The 15,381-nt window shown below is 33.1% G+C and overlaps 1 protein-coding gene across 4 annotated transcripts in view; it reads right to left on the bottom strand.

The window, feature by feature from the left end:
* LOC126774447 (tyrosine-protein phosphatase Lar) overlaps positions 1 to 15,381 on the bottom strand; it is a 387,053-nt gene that overhangs the window by 207,713 nt on the left and 163,959 nt on the right. For all 4 annotated transcript variants that reach the window (XM_050495984.1, XM_050495986.1, XM_050495985.1 and 1 more), the window contains exon 3: positions 6,079 to 6,184. In XM_050495984.1, coding sequence (XP_050351941.1) covers positions 6,079 to 6,184 — 106 coding nt within the window. The remainder of the gene's footprint in view (positions 1 to 6,078; positions 6,185 to 15,381) is intronic.

Raw genomic sequence — 15,381 nt, 5'->3', positions numbered from 1 at the left:
TAAGTAATTCAGCAAATATTGTGATACATATGATTTCTCGCTTTTTTAAATCTTTCACAAAGTATCTCAAGAGTATAGAGGTTTAACAAACGCATGACTAACAATAGTTGTAAATGAATCGAATTAATATGATTTTGTCAAGAGAAACATGTGATTTTGAATTTGGCAAAAACCGAGATTAAATATCTACTGGACAATGATCTCTTCTTCACGTGAAGCTATAGTTTGGATATTATTCCACCACGCCGCTCAGTTTACAGTGGTGGATACACAAGAGGCAGAATTTTATGCGACAGATGCATGTCTTTCCGATGATGTCATATGATATTTTTATTTTAGCCATAATGAGTTATAAACGTAAATTAAAGCACATGAAGTCAGTGGTTCTTGCAAGGATTAAAATCGGTAACCGTTAGTTAAGGTCCACGTATTCTAACCACTGGGACATCTTGGCTCTTATTTCGAACCAATAAAAAAATCAAAGATTCCTTACATATTCCACAACAGGGACGTCAATCGATCGAACCAATCAAAAATATTTCCATATTATCGTTGAAATATGTTTCATATATATATTTTTATTAATGAATTTCAATGAATGTACTGACGCGAAATCTCAGAAACGTCTAAACAAGGCGGCAGTCGATGGCTCTCAAATCCTTGATACGACGTGACGCTATATTAGCATTTAGATTATCTTTGCAACGCACGTCGTTCCTTTGAATATGCTTTATTTTAGCTTACGAATTATTTTCCCAGTGTCACATTTGTATATGTCTGTTATATTATGTATTAATCATTTTCATTTATAACGAATAGCTTTATATATTGCGCAAAATATATCATATTGAAATGATGTTATGTCCAGTTTATTTTATACATAAAATAAAGCGCTAATATAGTAAAATTAATTGTTGTAAATAAGTATTGCAGTGTTCTATTGCCAATTTACAACTGATTCATAATGTTTTACAAAAGTTATAATATTCTAATGAACGTTTGTATATGATTTCTATTTTTTATATTGATTTGGATCATTCGATTGTGAACTATCGCAGTTTAAATATTAACTGGAATAAATTATTTATTGAAGGAACTCTGTTTTATATATATCATGAAACTATAAACTCATATGTCTAAATAAATGTTTGGGACATATGCGTTCCTATACAATTCATCCGATAGAGTTACAACTTACTACAGTTTTTGTTCGCAGTTATGTTCGGCATAGTACCTTCAACAATCAATATGTAGCACACGAGCCGTACGGATATAAAAAAAAAGTTAAAAATTCATACCAACGCATGTCACCCATAACTAGTTCATTTTTTTGTTTGTTTGTTGTACCCACACCCATTGCTTTTTTTTAATTTAAATAGGCAATTTTATGTAGGCAGTCCGGCAAAAGGACCACCTAATGATAAGTGGTCACCGTCACCCAAAGACAATGGAACTTAAAAATATTAAACATGCCTTATATCATCAATGTGCTACCAACATTGTGAACAAAGATGTACTGTGCATGTCTACCCTTGTGCTTGTACCGGCTCACTCATCCTTCAAACTATAGTAACACAAAAGTATTGATGTTGGCGGTAGAATATGTGATGTGTGGGTACATACCTACACAGTCGAGCTTAGCAATGGCAATGTCTATTAGGCGGTGGTGACCACTTATCATCAAGTTACCATTTTTTGGTTGTCTTCCTTCCCATAATTTAAAAAAAATACAAATTGTAAGAAAGGTAACAAACACGATGTTCTGTTTATATTTTAAACATGATCTAATACAGAGTACAGTAGTCATTTCCCAGACATACTTAGGACACACTTAGTCGTACTATTCGGCCCCACTCGAACTTATAAAGATTCTATTTATTCGCTTCGCTTGGTGGCATATGTGTGACTGACGCTTTGTAAATTTTGTAACATATGAGTTACTTTGTAGACTGCTTGTAGGAACGTGTGCCGATTTTCTCGGATAGAATTACCGTATATAACTGGATATGTTTAATAGGGTTGTTTATTCACTTAGCTGAGGTCGTTATTAATAAAGTTGTTGACCAACTTAAATTAATCCCACTAAAATGGATGGAAACTACTGGATTTGAAAGTGATATTCGAAAGAAAAAAAAATGCTATATTTGCATACAATTTATTTCCAAGCGCCACACGTCCACGGTTCAATAAAGCACACACGGTTAACTGTAATCGGCCGGTCTATAATGTATCACTCTGGTACAATATGACAGGTTCATTCCGTGTTATCCTCTTGCGCATATTAAAATGCAAATCAAACCTACCAGAGGCGTAATTTTTTCGTCGAATCGAATCGAGGGGCGTAATCGAGACCGACGAACATAGTCACGTCTGTAATATATATTCTGGCTGTCGTAAAGTTCTAATACGAAATCTTTTTTACTTATTCCAATATGTGCACACGTAAAGAATTTTTTTAACGCCGCTTACGAGCGCAATAAAATTCTTAATCGAAAAATAATGTTGAAGCCGAGCTGAGTGTAATTTGTATAGGGGTTTTGCAAAAAGGGTAATTCAGTGAAGTTGGCTTCGTTGTTGTATCATTTCGTTCATTAATTGCGTTCATAAGTTCGGCGTGGGTCGTTTTATCGCCGACACAGCCGCGGCTCGGCCCGCTTATGCAAATGAGACACCGCGTGTCTGTAACGATGGCATTATAACAATTTAAGAACTAAAATAACAATAAGTGTTCTCGTTACACACTGGTTACTATATGTCTTATAATAACAGAGTGTGTTCGAAGCAATACAAAATTTTACTGATGAAATAAAGTTAAATGTAAGCTCTTCTGCATCGGTACAACTCACTCATCTGATATTCTATCGCAAAACAACAATACTTTGTTTTGCTATGTATCGGTCTGAACGATGAATGAAGTGTGTGTTACAAGAGGCATTGAGGAGTCAGGCCAATTAATATTTCTTAAAGTATTTCTATGGTTCAATCATTTCAAAAATTCATGATTTCGAATAAAAAATAAAATAATTATATACATCAAAACGATTATCAATCTGTATTAGGAACATAGCGACATCAATAATAATTCCGTCGTGAAAAACTTACGTTTGAATAAAGTATGTGATTACTTTCATGTGAATAATAATTATGAGTGTCGAGCATTCTCCACGGGAAAGTATCACAAATGAGTGTTTCATAAAGAATAACAATTTCCAATTACCGCTTTTGTTGTGATATAAATTTTCATTTGGTCTGAGTTTAACATGTAATCGACGGGACCGAGACCATTATTTATTTTTATCCGTTACAAGGTAACTCGTATCTGAAACTCAACGTTTAATTTCAGAGCGTGAAGCCATTTTAACATATCATTTTCATAAAGCAGCGAAACATAATTATGCAGGAATGGGTAGACCCGAGACACAGAAGCGATTTTTGGTTGGAGTTTTATGTTAATAAAACCTTCTCACTATGCTAATGAGTGAATATGGGACATTTCACCGCCGCGTTGGTCTAGTGCTATCCTAGGCCGCTGACCTCGAGGTTCGGGGTTCATTATTAGGCCAACTGAAAATAAGTTTAAGTTTTTTTTCGAGAAATTTTCAGTAGCAGGTCTGAGGCTAGAAGACAGAAATGTGTACACTCCCTGCCTCGGAAAGCATGTAAAGCCGTTTGCCCTGCAACTGAACTCTTTTCGGTCGTGTCGGATTTGCCGTCCTATCAGGACATCAACATCGTGCGACGTTGTATATGAAACCACTATAAAGCACTTCGTATGCTTATGTGACAAGTATATCGTAATTACTTACTTTATAATGTTAATTTTGCGTTATTGGATTCGAAGTAGAACAAAGTGTTTTCAAATACAACAACAACATTTCAACAAATTTCAATAAATTGAACTATTCAATTGTAACAATTTATTACTTTTCAAACCAAATATGCAGAACTTTGTGAGCACTCCTCATTTCCAAAGCTTTTTATGTATCAGAAATAGCCAACATTTTATATTACGTAATATTTCAATTACTTTCAAGTAGCATTGTTATAAGTAGCCGACTGATTAGCTTCTATTATTCTGCTTATATTGTAGCATTTCTTCGTTCGAAATGGATCTCATAGATTGGAAATTAAACTTATTATCTCTTTCTGGTTTAATGCAAGAAATAATCTTTTGGAATTTATGAAACTGAAAATAAAAATATTTCATCGAAGAAAATATTTCTACTAACAATTATTCCGCATGACTACGAAAATAAGTATAAAGAGAAGAAATAAGAAATCGAAGCCAATTTTTTTCTATCGAGTACAGCGTGCTGTCGAATTAGTAACTTTTATTTATTTACCTATCAAATAAAATAAATTTCACATGACTCATTATAAATTAGTTTATAATAACAATAAGCTTCGAAACATTTAGCCTTACCCTAGAGAGATAATTACAGACTGTAGATGTCAACACTTTATAAATTCCACATTAAAAACTTGTAATTTCCTGTTATCCTACTCAACAGCTTAACCGATTTTAATGTTTTTTTCACCACCTTAGATGATTCTTAGCTAAAGTTCTCGTAGGTGACGCTTTTGCCAATATAGCCGTTTTTTAGATTTCTTGTAAAAAATCATATAATTCTTATTTCAGACAATTTTTTACTTTCGAATACCTCTCAATATTTTAAAAATCATTATTTTTATCTTATATTAAAATCTCACACTAGTAAAAAATATCTCGAGACAACCTTTTAAGAGTAAAAACGAACGAAGAGGAATCGTACGGAACGAAGTCGGGGCAGGCAGCTAGTGTTTAAGTGAAAACATTATTGACTGACATTTGTTTTTTATATTTGTTGACTTTCGTACGTTGAGTTTCCTAGAAATAATTTACAATCTAATGTAATTTCAATTTTTTTTTCAATATTTTATTATATCATGTATATAAACATTATTTCCACCCGACTACGGTGAAGAACTACTTTAATTTTGATAAATGTGTGTGTGTGGTGTGTTAGTTCAGTGGGAGGCTCTGTGGTGACAAATTAAATCCACCATGGTTAATACTTACACGATTTGCATAATACGCCAAGCAACAATAATTTAAATTTGACAAATTTTCGACGCATTAAGCATTGTTTTTGTATAAAATATATCATTTTAATATACCCAAAGTTTTATTTTTCAATATACATTTTATACAATCAGTATCGGTCCAAGTGCTCATCGATCTGATCACTACAGATTAGTTGCGACGGCAGTTTTTTTATCGATAGCAACTTTTATACTAATATATAAGTATGATTTTTTTGAATAGTTTTACATGAAAACAATACTCTGATACTGTTTTAATACAGAATATCTTATTCTTTAAAATTATAAATTATCTAGTTATGTTAGAACTTGTTAAACTAAGGGAAAATTTATTTTCTACTTTTAATTTTTACAACGTTGAAAATGATTTATTCAATAATATTAACTTACAGGTATAGTATTATGCCCGGTTTACATTATTCCAGTCCAGCGATCTAGTCCAGTACTGGATTGCTTACTGGAAAAATGTAAACCGGCACTGGAATGAACTGGATCGGATTCATGTAAATGGACTGGAATAATGTAAACCGGGCATTAATATTAATCACGTTTTCTAGGTCGAAAACCTTTTGTTAATTTGATACAAATGTGTGGTTCCCATGAGATTTTTTTTTCGTAAATAAATGTGTGTTATATTTAAATAATTGACCGTTATTACATTTATTACTTTACTGCCGTGCTGTTACGTCGTCAGTTCGTTCTTTACATACCAAATGTGTTTTTGTAACAACATAATAATAGCATGTCATTTGGTAAGACTCCCATTTATTTCGACTTTACTTAACCGTTTAAATGTGTTTAGTTAGTTACAAACAAATAATATGGAAATTTAATTAAATCTACTCGTATGTAATTTGCTTTTTCGTACAAATATTTTCGCGAAATAAAAGTAATGAAACTCAAATTCCATTGGTATTTTTTCTTATTTTTCAAATCAAGGGATTAAAATTGAAACCAATGAGAGTCAATAGATAACTAAAATAGGATTAAACTTACCAGCAGCGTCGGCTTGAGAGAGGAAGAATAGGCAGGCGAACAGCAGAGCGGCGGTGCGGTGGTGCGCGCGTCGCCGCTCTCGCATCTTACTGGCGCCGGGCTGCGCCTGCGCCAAATACCACGTGACAATGCACCGTACCCAACATCACCGCGCGGCTTTCCCGCGCCTCGTTAAGGCTCCAAACCTTCCAAACGATTCGCCCCAGGACCAATTTTGCTCCAACCGAGCAAAATTGATTTAAATAATGATACTCCAAGATTACTTACTGCTTACACACTATACACATCACAACCGAGTTTTGCCACTTACGATAAATTTTCAAGAATTTAGACTAACAATATTATATCACAAAAAATACGACAACCGCTTCGATGATTAAAAAATTCGAAATATTAGGCTAAGAGAGTATTGTAAAGGACAACGATTAGTAACTATATAATTTATATACAACTATTTTTCATTTCGTTCTATATGTTCTTCGATATATCGTGTTTTACGCTGGTGTATTTCACTGCGCGAAATCATTTTCCGGAAGCACAGTTCGGTTGAAATGAAAGCGATAGTTCAACCATATTCCATTGTTATTGCGTTTCTGTCTTCTCAACTGGATCTTTGTAACACGGAAAACTTGTACGTTCGTCTATTAACACTACAGCGAAATCTCCTTTTCATCAAACACATTTTTTATTCCTTGAAATAAAAATCATAAGCGTTGCTCTCCTGAGGTCGCACCTGTAACGAGATTGACCCGATTGTAATATGTCAGCAGAAATTAATGATCGCGTTTCTCGCTGATATATGACATTTAAAAATAAAACGGAATTGGAAAGCGCTTTTTCACTTTTTACATTTTAGCAATATTTTCACTTAGTTGTTTCATATTTAATTTGATTAAATGAATTATTAAGTTTTGTGATTTTTATAAAATAAAAGTGAAATTCGTGATGTGAACGGCAGCATAAATTGCAAAGGCATGTATTGAATCATAAATCGGTAACAGTTGAATCGTAGTAGCGCATGCATAAGTCACTTGTAGCAATGTGCTACAACGTAATACATTGTAGCAACGTGCGTAGCTCTCGTAGGCGTTTATGACGTGACCTATTGAATATAATATTTTATCACATGAGGTTTATATGCAGCCAGTTTGAAATAAAAACATACATTCATTTAACATTTATACTTGCAGTTTCATAAAAAACACTATTGTCCTATTTATTTTTGAGAACGACACTTAAAATAAATAGGATCAATTTACCAAAATAAAACTATAAACGGCTAGTTTTTTTTCTCGTGACAAATTACAGATAGTTTATGAACCAATTATTTTTTTCAAAAACGTAAACGTAATTTGTTACAAACATATAATTTGTAATTTGCTGATATTTTTTTACTTTTAAAATGGTTTTATTTAAGTTGATAATATATGAAAATAAAATTCAAATTACGGCTCATTTTGGTTAAAACCCTGGTTCGAACAATTGTCGAAAGGTGATAAAATTAGACGCCTCTGTTGTCTCTTCAATGTATGTATATAGTAAGACACATCCGTTTCATAGGTATTTCTATCTTCAAATAGGTAAAGACTATTTGAGACGTCAACAAACAAGTCAGCATGCGGAAAATTTGAAAACAAAGTTAGCGTTTTTTTACCGCAAAAAAAATTTCCTAGTGTTTGGAAAAATACGCCACCCCATTTTTATCTGGCAGAAGCCAAAAAAAGGTATATAACAACGCGAAACAGTCAGTTAAATTAAAGAAAGTTTTAGTCAGAAATGTTCCCAATGGATCTTAAGTAGGGCAGTGATCGCGGCGCGCGACTATTAGGTTATTTCGTTATAATGAGCAAAGTTTGTTTAATCGAAATGTTGCACTTTTAATTAAATTTTAAGTTTATTGTGTTTTGTTTTAATAGATATTTTTTGTGATAAGATTTACTGTTGTATTACTTATTATTGTGTTTCAAGAAATATAAACTAGTTACGTCGAAAATGCGCTGCCAAAGTATGAGATCTAAGAAAGTGATAGGATATCCCTTGCTAGTAATTACACTGGCTCACTCACTTTTCAGAACAGATTACAATAATAAATTGTATTCATTTAAATGGTCGTAGAATAATTAATCTTTAACAAAATGGTTTATGATTAGAAACACGATCAGCGACTCAGAGCATTATTGAAGAATACGCAACTGTACTTCTTCATAGTGATCGCTGCGACGGCACTTGTTCGAATATATAATATGTAATTCGTTCTCAAAATGATACGACTAGACAAGATGATAGTATTACTTCATATACAAATAGTTTATCATACTAAATATATATAAGTTACAACTTGGACGTAAGAATTAAAGACTCAATGGATATTATATAAATGACGTGTAAAGTTCTAGAATTATAGAATAAAACTAAAATATACGTCCTGTCGTACGTTTGATATATGAAATCGTTTGAGAAAGCAATCGAAAAGCATTATATTTTAAAGTCTCTCCATTCACCCTCTCAATATCGAGGACTATTCCGATGACACCATAATTTATGGAAACTGAAGTTTGAGTTGAAATAACTTCCACCATTCATCCAAGTTTGCTCTCGTATCTGAATAAATGCAGCTAGCGAGACTACGAAACTCACCTTGGAATTCAATAAAGAATTCTCAGTTTCACGGTTAGAACGAGACACTTATATAACTAAATATGGAATGATAGAGACAGAAACAGTTTGCACGACTTATAACTTTCAATAAGAACGGACCAGGTGTGACCGGCGACTGGAGCTATTTGCATAGCAGCGGACTAACTCGCCTTTATTATAAACGTACTCGACCAAAACGGGTGCTAAGGTAAATGTTCGAAGAGTATTTGGATGACTTGTTCGCTGTCCGTTTGTCAAAGATTAATAATATTTACAACCTGACTTTTATAGCAAGACAAAACAATCATATAGAAAACAAATAAATTATTTTACAAAAGACGATCTTGTCGCTAAAACGAGATCTCTTCCAAGGTAAGGTAAATATATTGGTATTTATAAATAACTTTCTTTATGGAAAATTTGATGTATGAATATAAAAAAATTATGAGTACTGTGACAGACCTAATGTACAAATATATTTTTTTATAAAAAAATAAAACTAAAGCAACACTTATTATAATTATTACATTTAAAATTTAAATAAGTTGACTATCACTGCGATTGATCACGTTTTATATAGTCATAGTTTTTTATAGTCATAAATAGTCTCATATCAATTCATACTTATGTAAAATCTACATATAACTCATAAAAAATCATCAACGATCAGTATATATTTCAGACTCAGTTTATTCATTGCATTTACTCAATGGCTAGATGTTAATAAGTGTCAAAAAATGTTAAACTCGAGGTCCCATGCGATAAACAAGCAAATCCAAACATAAACAAAGACTCTGACTCAGTAGTTTGCTAACCAATTATTTTTTATCAGAGTAATAAATAACGTGATGTGGAAAACTCGCAAGAAATATGATGTCAAAACTAGTTTTGACCGAGCTACTCCCTAACAATAAGAACGAATTTGCTCGAGCCATCTATCACGCGGCAACTTGGAAACGTTTAATCACGCCTGATCTTAATTAACTGACTAACGACCTCATTTGCAAACTCCCTCAATAACAACTACATTTTTGATTTCATATTTTCATATATAATTCAGGGTAGTAGTTATGTTATGACTAGCATGGTTTTAAAATTTCTTAAATATAATGTTGCAATCATAACTACATATTTACATTCTTATATATCTACTAAATATTCCTTGGAAAGACTATTTCGTCACATTGTTGTCGAAAACAACAGCGCGAATTCATATTATCAAAATGCGAATTAAGAAAAAAAAAGGTCGAATTAATTTAAATAAAACTCGACGTCAATGATAGATTCTATCTAAGCCTAATTTACTTTAAGATATATACATATGTACTGTAAAACAAATTGTAACAAATTGTCGATTGAGAAGTTTTAATAGGTCAACAGTATACGAGAGAGAGAAAAAAAATCACAATATTTATATCATAAATCAAATAACGACAACCTAAAATTGCATATGACTTTTGTTCCGTCAACTGTGTTTTACATGATAAATTGGTTCCCAGGTTCGCGGGGATGCTGTACATTATCTCGTGGTGGAAAACAAATGTCAAGCTGTCACCGCCGCGGCTAATCCTAGGCTTCCCTGTCAGTATTATCAGGGCAAATACGGGAACTACGATGGCTGACGTACGTGTATGTACATTTTTTTCGTGAAAATATTTGGGGAGAAGCGAATCGAATAAATATTTTTGTTATGTAATATTTGAATCATTATTTTCACAATCTGCACACTAATCGAACGTACAAATGACAATCGTAGTCGATCTGACAGTTGATGCTGATGATGGGCATAAAAAATAAACGGATCGTAAATAAATCAAATTTTTCGAAATTCTCGCCGTCAAGTTCGCTATATCTCGCTATTAAATTCGATAATGATTTTAATAATTATTTGTGTGTTATCTATAAGCTTTCTGTATATCGCTATAAATACTACGCTATAATACTATAAATACTAATACAATCTATGTTTCAAATTTGCTTTTGTTTTAATAGTCATCATAAAGTAATCTTGCACAGAAAAAAGTGTTCCCAGTTTTATAGTCCACACTTATTAAACAAAGGCCTACATTATAGTGTCAACACAAATTGATACATTAATAATTTACAGGATACAATTTCTTTATTTAATCGCAAGGCTTTAAACGTTAGGAATCATTTAATTATTATTTATTTACATTCACTTGTTAGTATGTGTAGATGTTAAAACTTGCAACCGGATTTTAAGCCAGCCCCAAACAACCCAGTAAGCTTAAATTTTGCACACACCTTTCGCATAATTATAAATATTTAATATAGTATAAATAATGACATAATTTTATTTTAATTCGTGGATTAAATAAAAGCGTATATATTTAAAACAATTTTTAAATATTTTAATTAACGCAGACTTAAAATAATTTATTATTTGGTTATGTCCAGGAAGTTAGGCCATTAGAATGATGTTAATATAATAAAAATTACAAAAATAACTAATTCAGAATATTTATGAAACGACGTATAAGTTTATAAAGCGATTTACAAAATTGGTAATGATTTTTAATGATTTTTAAAACTAACAACACCGCCTTCTCTCGAACGTGAGTGAAACCGCGGCGGAAACTAGTATGTATATAGAACTTGTCTATTTACAATTTAATATGTTCTTTGACGGGCTGATTAAATGACATAAATGGTATCCAAAATTGCTGGGTCAAGGAAAGGAACGTGAATTTCCACAAAGGCTTCTTATACATAAGCAAAATTTATTGAAGGGTTTATCGAAATTTAAACCTTAATAGATAAAACGAGAGTTTAAACTTTGTATGATGCAAATATGTCCGAGAAACGTATAGGAATACGGGATGGAAATTTAATACGGGCCAGTAAGGGTCGCTTTATTAAACGATGAAGCTACAGGAACAAGTTTTCGGAACAAAATACATTGTTTTGAAAATAAAGGTACATGAAATCCAAAAAAAAAAACCTACTAAAAGTGGTGCTTAAACATACTTTTGAAACGTCACTACAAATATCTCGTCACTAAATTAAAAGCTCTATTACCAGTTCTAGGAACTGGAACCATCAAAAACTCAAACGTTAGTCTTTTTCAAACATTGAATTGCAATAAATCAAACTATATTTTATGAAAACTATTTTATAAATCGAACAGACGACACCGAGAGAATAAATCTAATAATATATACACCCCCTAAATCTCTATAATTTCTCTATCAAGTTACAAGTTTCCGTCGTTATTAACTCGGTCTGACACATTTCCCTAATCTTCTAGAGACTAAGATCTCCGAAAGCAATCTTCAATATGCATCTTAATAGGTCATAGTAATAAGCTATTAGCGACTTCAGCGTAATTTAATAGCCGTCGTTGCAGCCATTTTATGCACCATTAGACATGCGAGCCAGTTTAGACAAATCACATGGGCGGTTCAATCACTGTGTCCTGTTTGTGTTTAATGAGGTGTGACATATGTTGTAGCTGGTCGAGGCCGTGTTGCGGCGATGGCTCTGAAGAGATCGTGCTTGTTAATGTTGACCTAAGTGTAAGTGGATGGATGACCGTTGACAAGTTGTAATTGCTTGCCAGACTAATTCGCTTTAAATGATTGATTGAGACGCTGATCGTTGTTACTATTGAATGTTACAACACTGTCAACCGCTACCAGTTTTATTATATTAAAATGTTTAAATGGGCTTAACAATTTATCTTAGTATTATTATTATTTTTGTAACCAAAGTTTATTAAATAAAGTAATTCAGTAACTAAATGAGTAATTTTAATATAAATCATCTGGCATAATAAGTTGCTACGTTTATTTAATTTTTTCATATGTATAGATCATTTTAATATTGATTATGAGACATAAAACTATAGCATTAACTGCGATATGAAATGAATCTCGATCACGTAATATAAAATTTACACAGTGGCGGCAGACAACGAACTACAACTCACACGTGACGTTATCACATTCCTTTACCATTGAAAGTAACAGCACGGTGTGTGCACTGTTTCGGAAAACACGGTAACCGTGCGTGGGAACGGGGACATGTTTCGATACATTGCCACGTCAGCGGTCTGTTTGTACGCATATATTTAACAGCGTTTCCAAACTGATGCATTCACGATACACGAAGTAACAACTGTTATTGTTTGTCTAACAAAACAACCTATCGGCCGAACTAACTGGTGCGTCAATTTTGGGAGCTGGTATAATATTTAGCGAATAGGCAACACGTACAATGTCCATACCAAAGAGAATATAATGTACATTGTTTTTATTTCGTCGTAGTACGATAAAAGTCGGTATTCGATAATTAATTAATAACTGGTACTGATTGGTATGTAACGTTAAGCAAACACAGCTGTTTTGTATCGTTATCGTTTTATAAAGAGAGTGACGTTTTTTTTTTGTTATAATTGAAATTTGGAAAGCAGACGGACTATCTACATCACCGCCAATAGACATTAGATCCTTAAAAATATTTCCTTTTATCTGTTACTTACTTGGGAACAGGATATTGTCCTTTTGCCTGTAATTATACTGTCTCTTCCAACCAGCACAAAGCAATAAAATGTATTACTAGGGCGGTGAGACTGTGGCGCTGTCATCGATTTAGACTATTACATTTTAGACGAGAGTGATTGCATACTTTTTGCTGTTATGCCACTCTGGCGGAACGTCAAACGGGCAGCCCATTTCGTGGTTGGACGTCATCGACGGATTGCTGTTAATTTTAATTACGTTAAATTATAATATAAGACGGATTTACCTAATGTCTCTACTGATACTCCGATTACTATTTGGCTACTCATTAGATAGCCGAGATGACCCAGTGGTAAGAACGCGTAAATCTTAACCGATTAATTTGTGATTATAATTCATCTCGTACTATAAGGTTAAGGAAAACATCGCGAGGAAATCTACATGTGTCTCATTTCACTGAAATTCTGCCACATGTGTATTCCACCAACCCGAATTGGAGCAGCGTGGTGGAATAAGCTCCATACCTTCTCCTCAAAAAGGGAGAGGAGGCCTTAGCCCAACAGTGGGACATTCACAGACTGTTACTGTTCTGTTACTCACTAGAGGAGATTGGACTAAGCACTTCCATCAATTTAATAATTCTAATGTAGTACTAGATGGCCTAGTGGTTAGAACGCGTGCATCTTAACCGATGATCGTGGGTTCAAGCCCGGGCAAGCACCACTGAATTATCATGTGCTTAATTTTGTGTTTATAATTCATCTCGTGCTTGACGGTGAAGGAAAACATCGTGAGGAAACCTGCATGTGTCTAATTTCATTGAAATTATGCCACATGTGTATTCTACCAACCCGCATTGGAGCAGCGTGGTAGAATAAGCTCCAAACCTTCTCCTCAAAAGGGAGAGGAGGCCTTAGCCCAGCAGTGGGACATTAACGGGCTGTTACTACTACTATATATTAGAATGTATGTATGCTCAATATCATTTTAAAGTTATCACTCAGTTTCATTTCCTGTAGTGCATTTGTAACTACTGACTAATCTCAGCGAAGCACAAACTTCTCTATTAATAACGGTACACAACATTAACCCACTATCTGTTGGCGTGTTCAAATCCTAGATTAAGTCTAAAGACATGCAAATTTCCTCACGGTATCCGCTATTACCGCAGTTCGCAAAAAATATTTAAATTAAGCACTTCAGTTTTCAAACTCGAGACGCCTTTCTGAATAATCCGTAAGAATAATTTCAGCGCAAATATTATATATACAGCATGATAATATTCGCGCAAATTGATGAGGGGACTCATTTATGAAGGTACCAGAGTTCGAATCAAGTAGGTACATTATAATTTATTTATTTTTTCAGTTTTTACTTTTTTCTATTAGTTACAACTTCATATGAGAGTTACTAAAGGCCAATATTAGTATTATTATCATTTTTTATTTAATATTAATATTATTATCATTTAATTATAAATAAAGATTCAATAATTTACAAATTACAAGTCTGATGACAAATTAACTATTCATAAAAATCATACAGAAATATTTTTATATAAATATTTTACATTCAATCTATACATGAAACACACTATCAAATACAATGGTTTAAAATGTATGAGGCAACATTTCGATTCGTTAATACAAATTGAATCAGCCGATGCATTAATTTCCTGTCAACATTCGTGCCGGTTAAAGTGTACGATAAATAAAAACGATCGCAATAACAAACGATCTGTATGAAAATTCAATATCCGTCCAAGAGTTCCGAGGAATGCAGTAAAAATACAATGCCGCGGATTGAGATTTATTTGTTTGCTTTACTTTACTACTGGTTTCAGTGACTAATGAAGTCTACCATTCGTCTAACAGAAGGCTTAATAAAATAGTCCTTCTTATGTACGTCATACTAATACTTTGTGCAAGCTCGTCTGAGTAGGACCCACCCACTCATCAGATATTCTACCGCAATAGCAGTATTGTTGTGTTCCGGTTCGAAGGAGCGAGTGAGTGAGCAAGTGTAACTACAGGCAAGAGGTACATAACATCAGTTCCCAAGGTGACATTGTCGATATAATGATTATTTTTTTAACATTTAGAGTGAATTAGGCATTTTTATACTTTGAGATGCTGCTTTTTATTATTATGACAACGGTTATGGAAATATATTGCTCAAGGTGTTC

Source organism: Nymphalis io, chromosome 16 (genome assembly GCF_905147045.1).
Source record: "Nymphalis io chromosome 16, ilAglIoxx1.1, whole genome shotgun sequence".
Classification (NCBI taxonomy): domain Eukaryota; kingdom Metazoa; phylum Arthropoda; class Insecta; order Lepidoptera; family Nymphalidae; genus Nymphalis; species Nymphalis io.
This window is presented reverse-complemented; position numbering and strand designations above follow the sequence as displayed.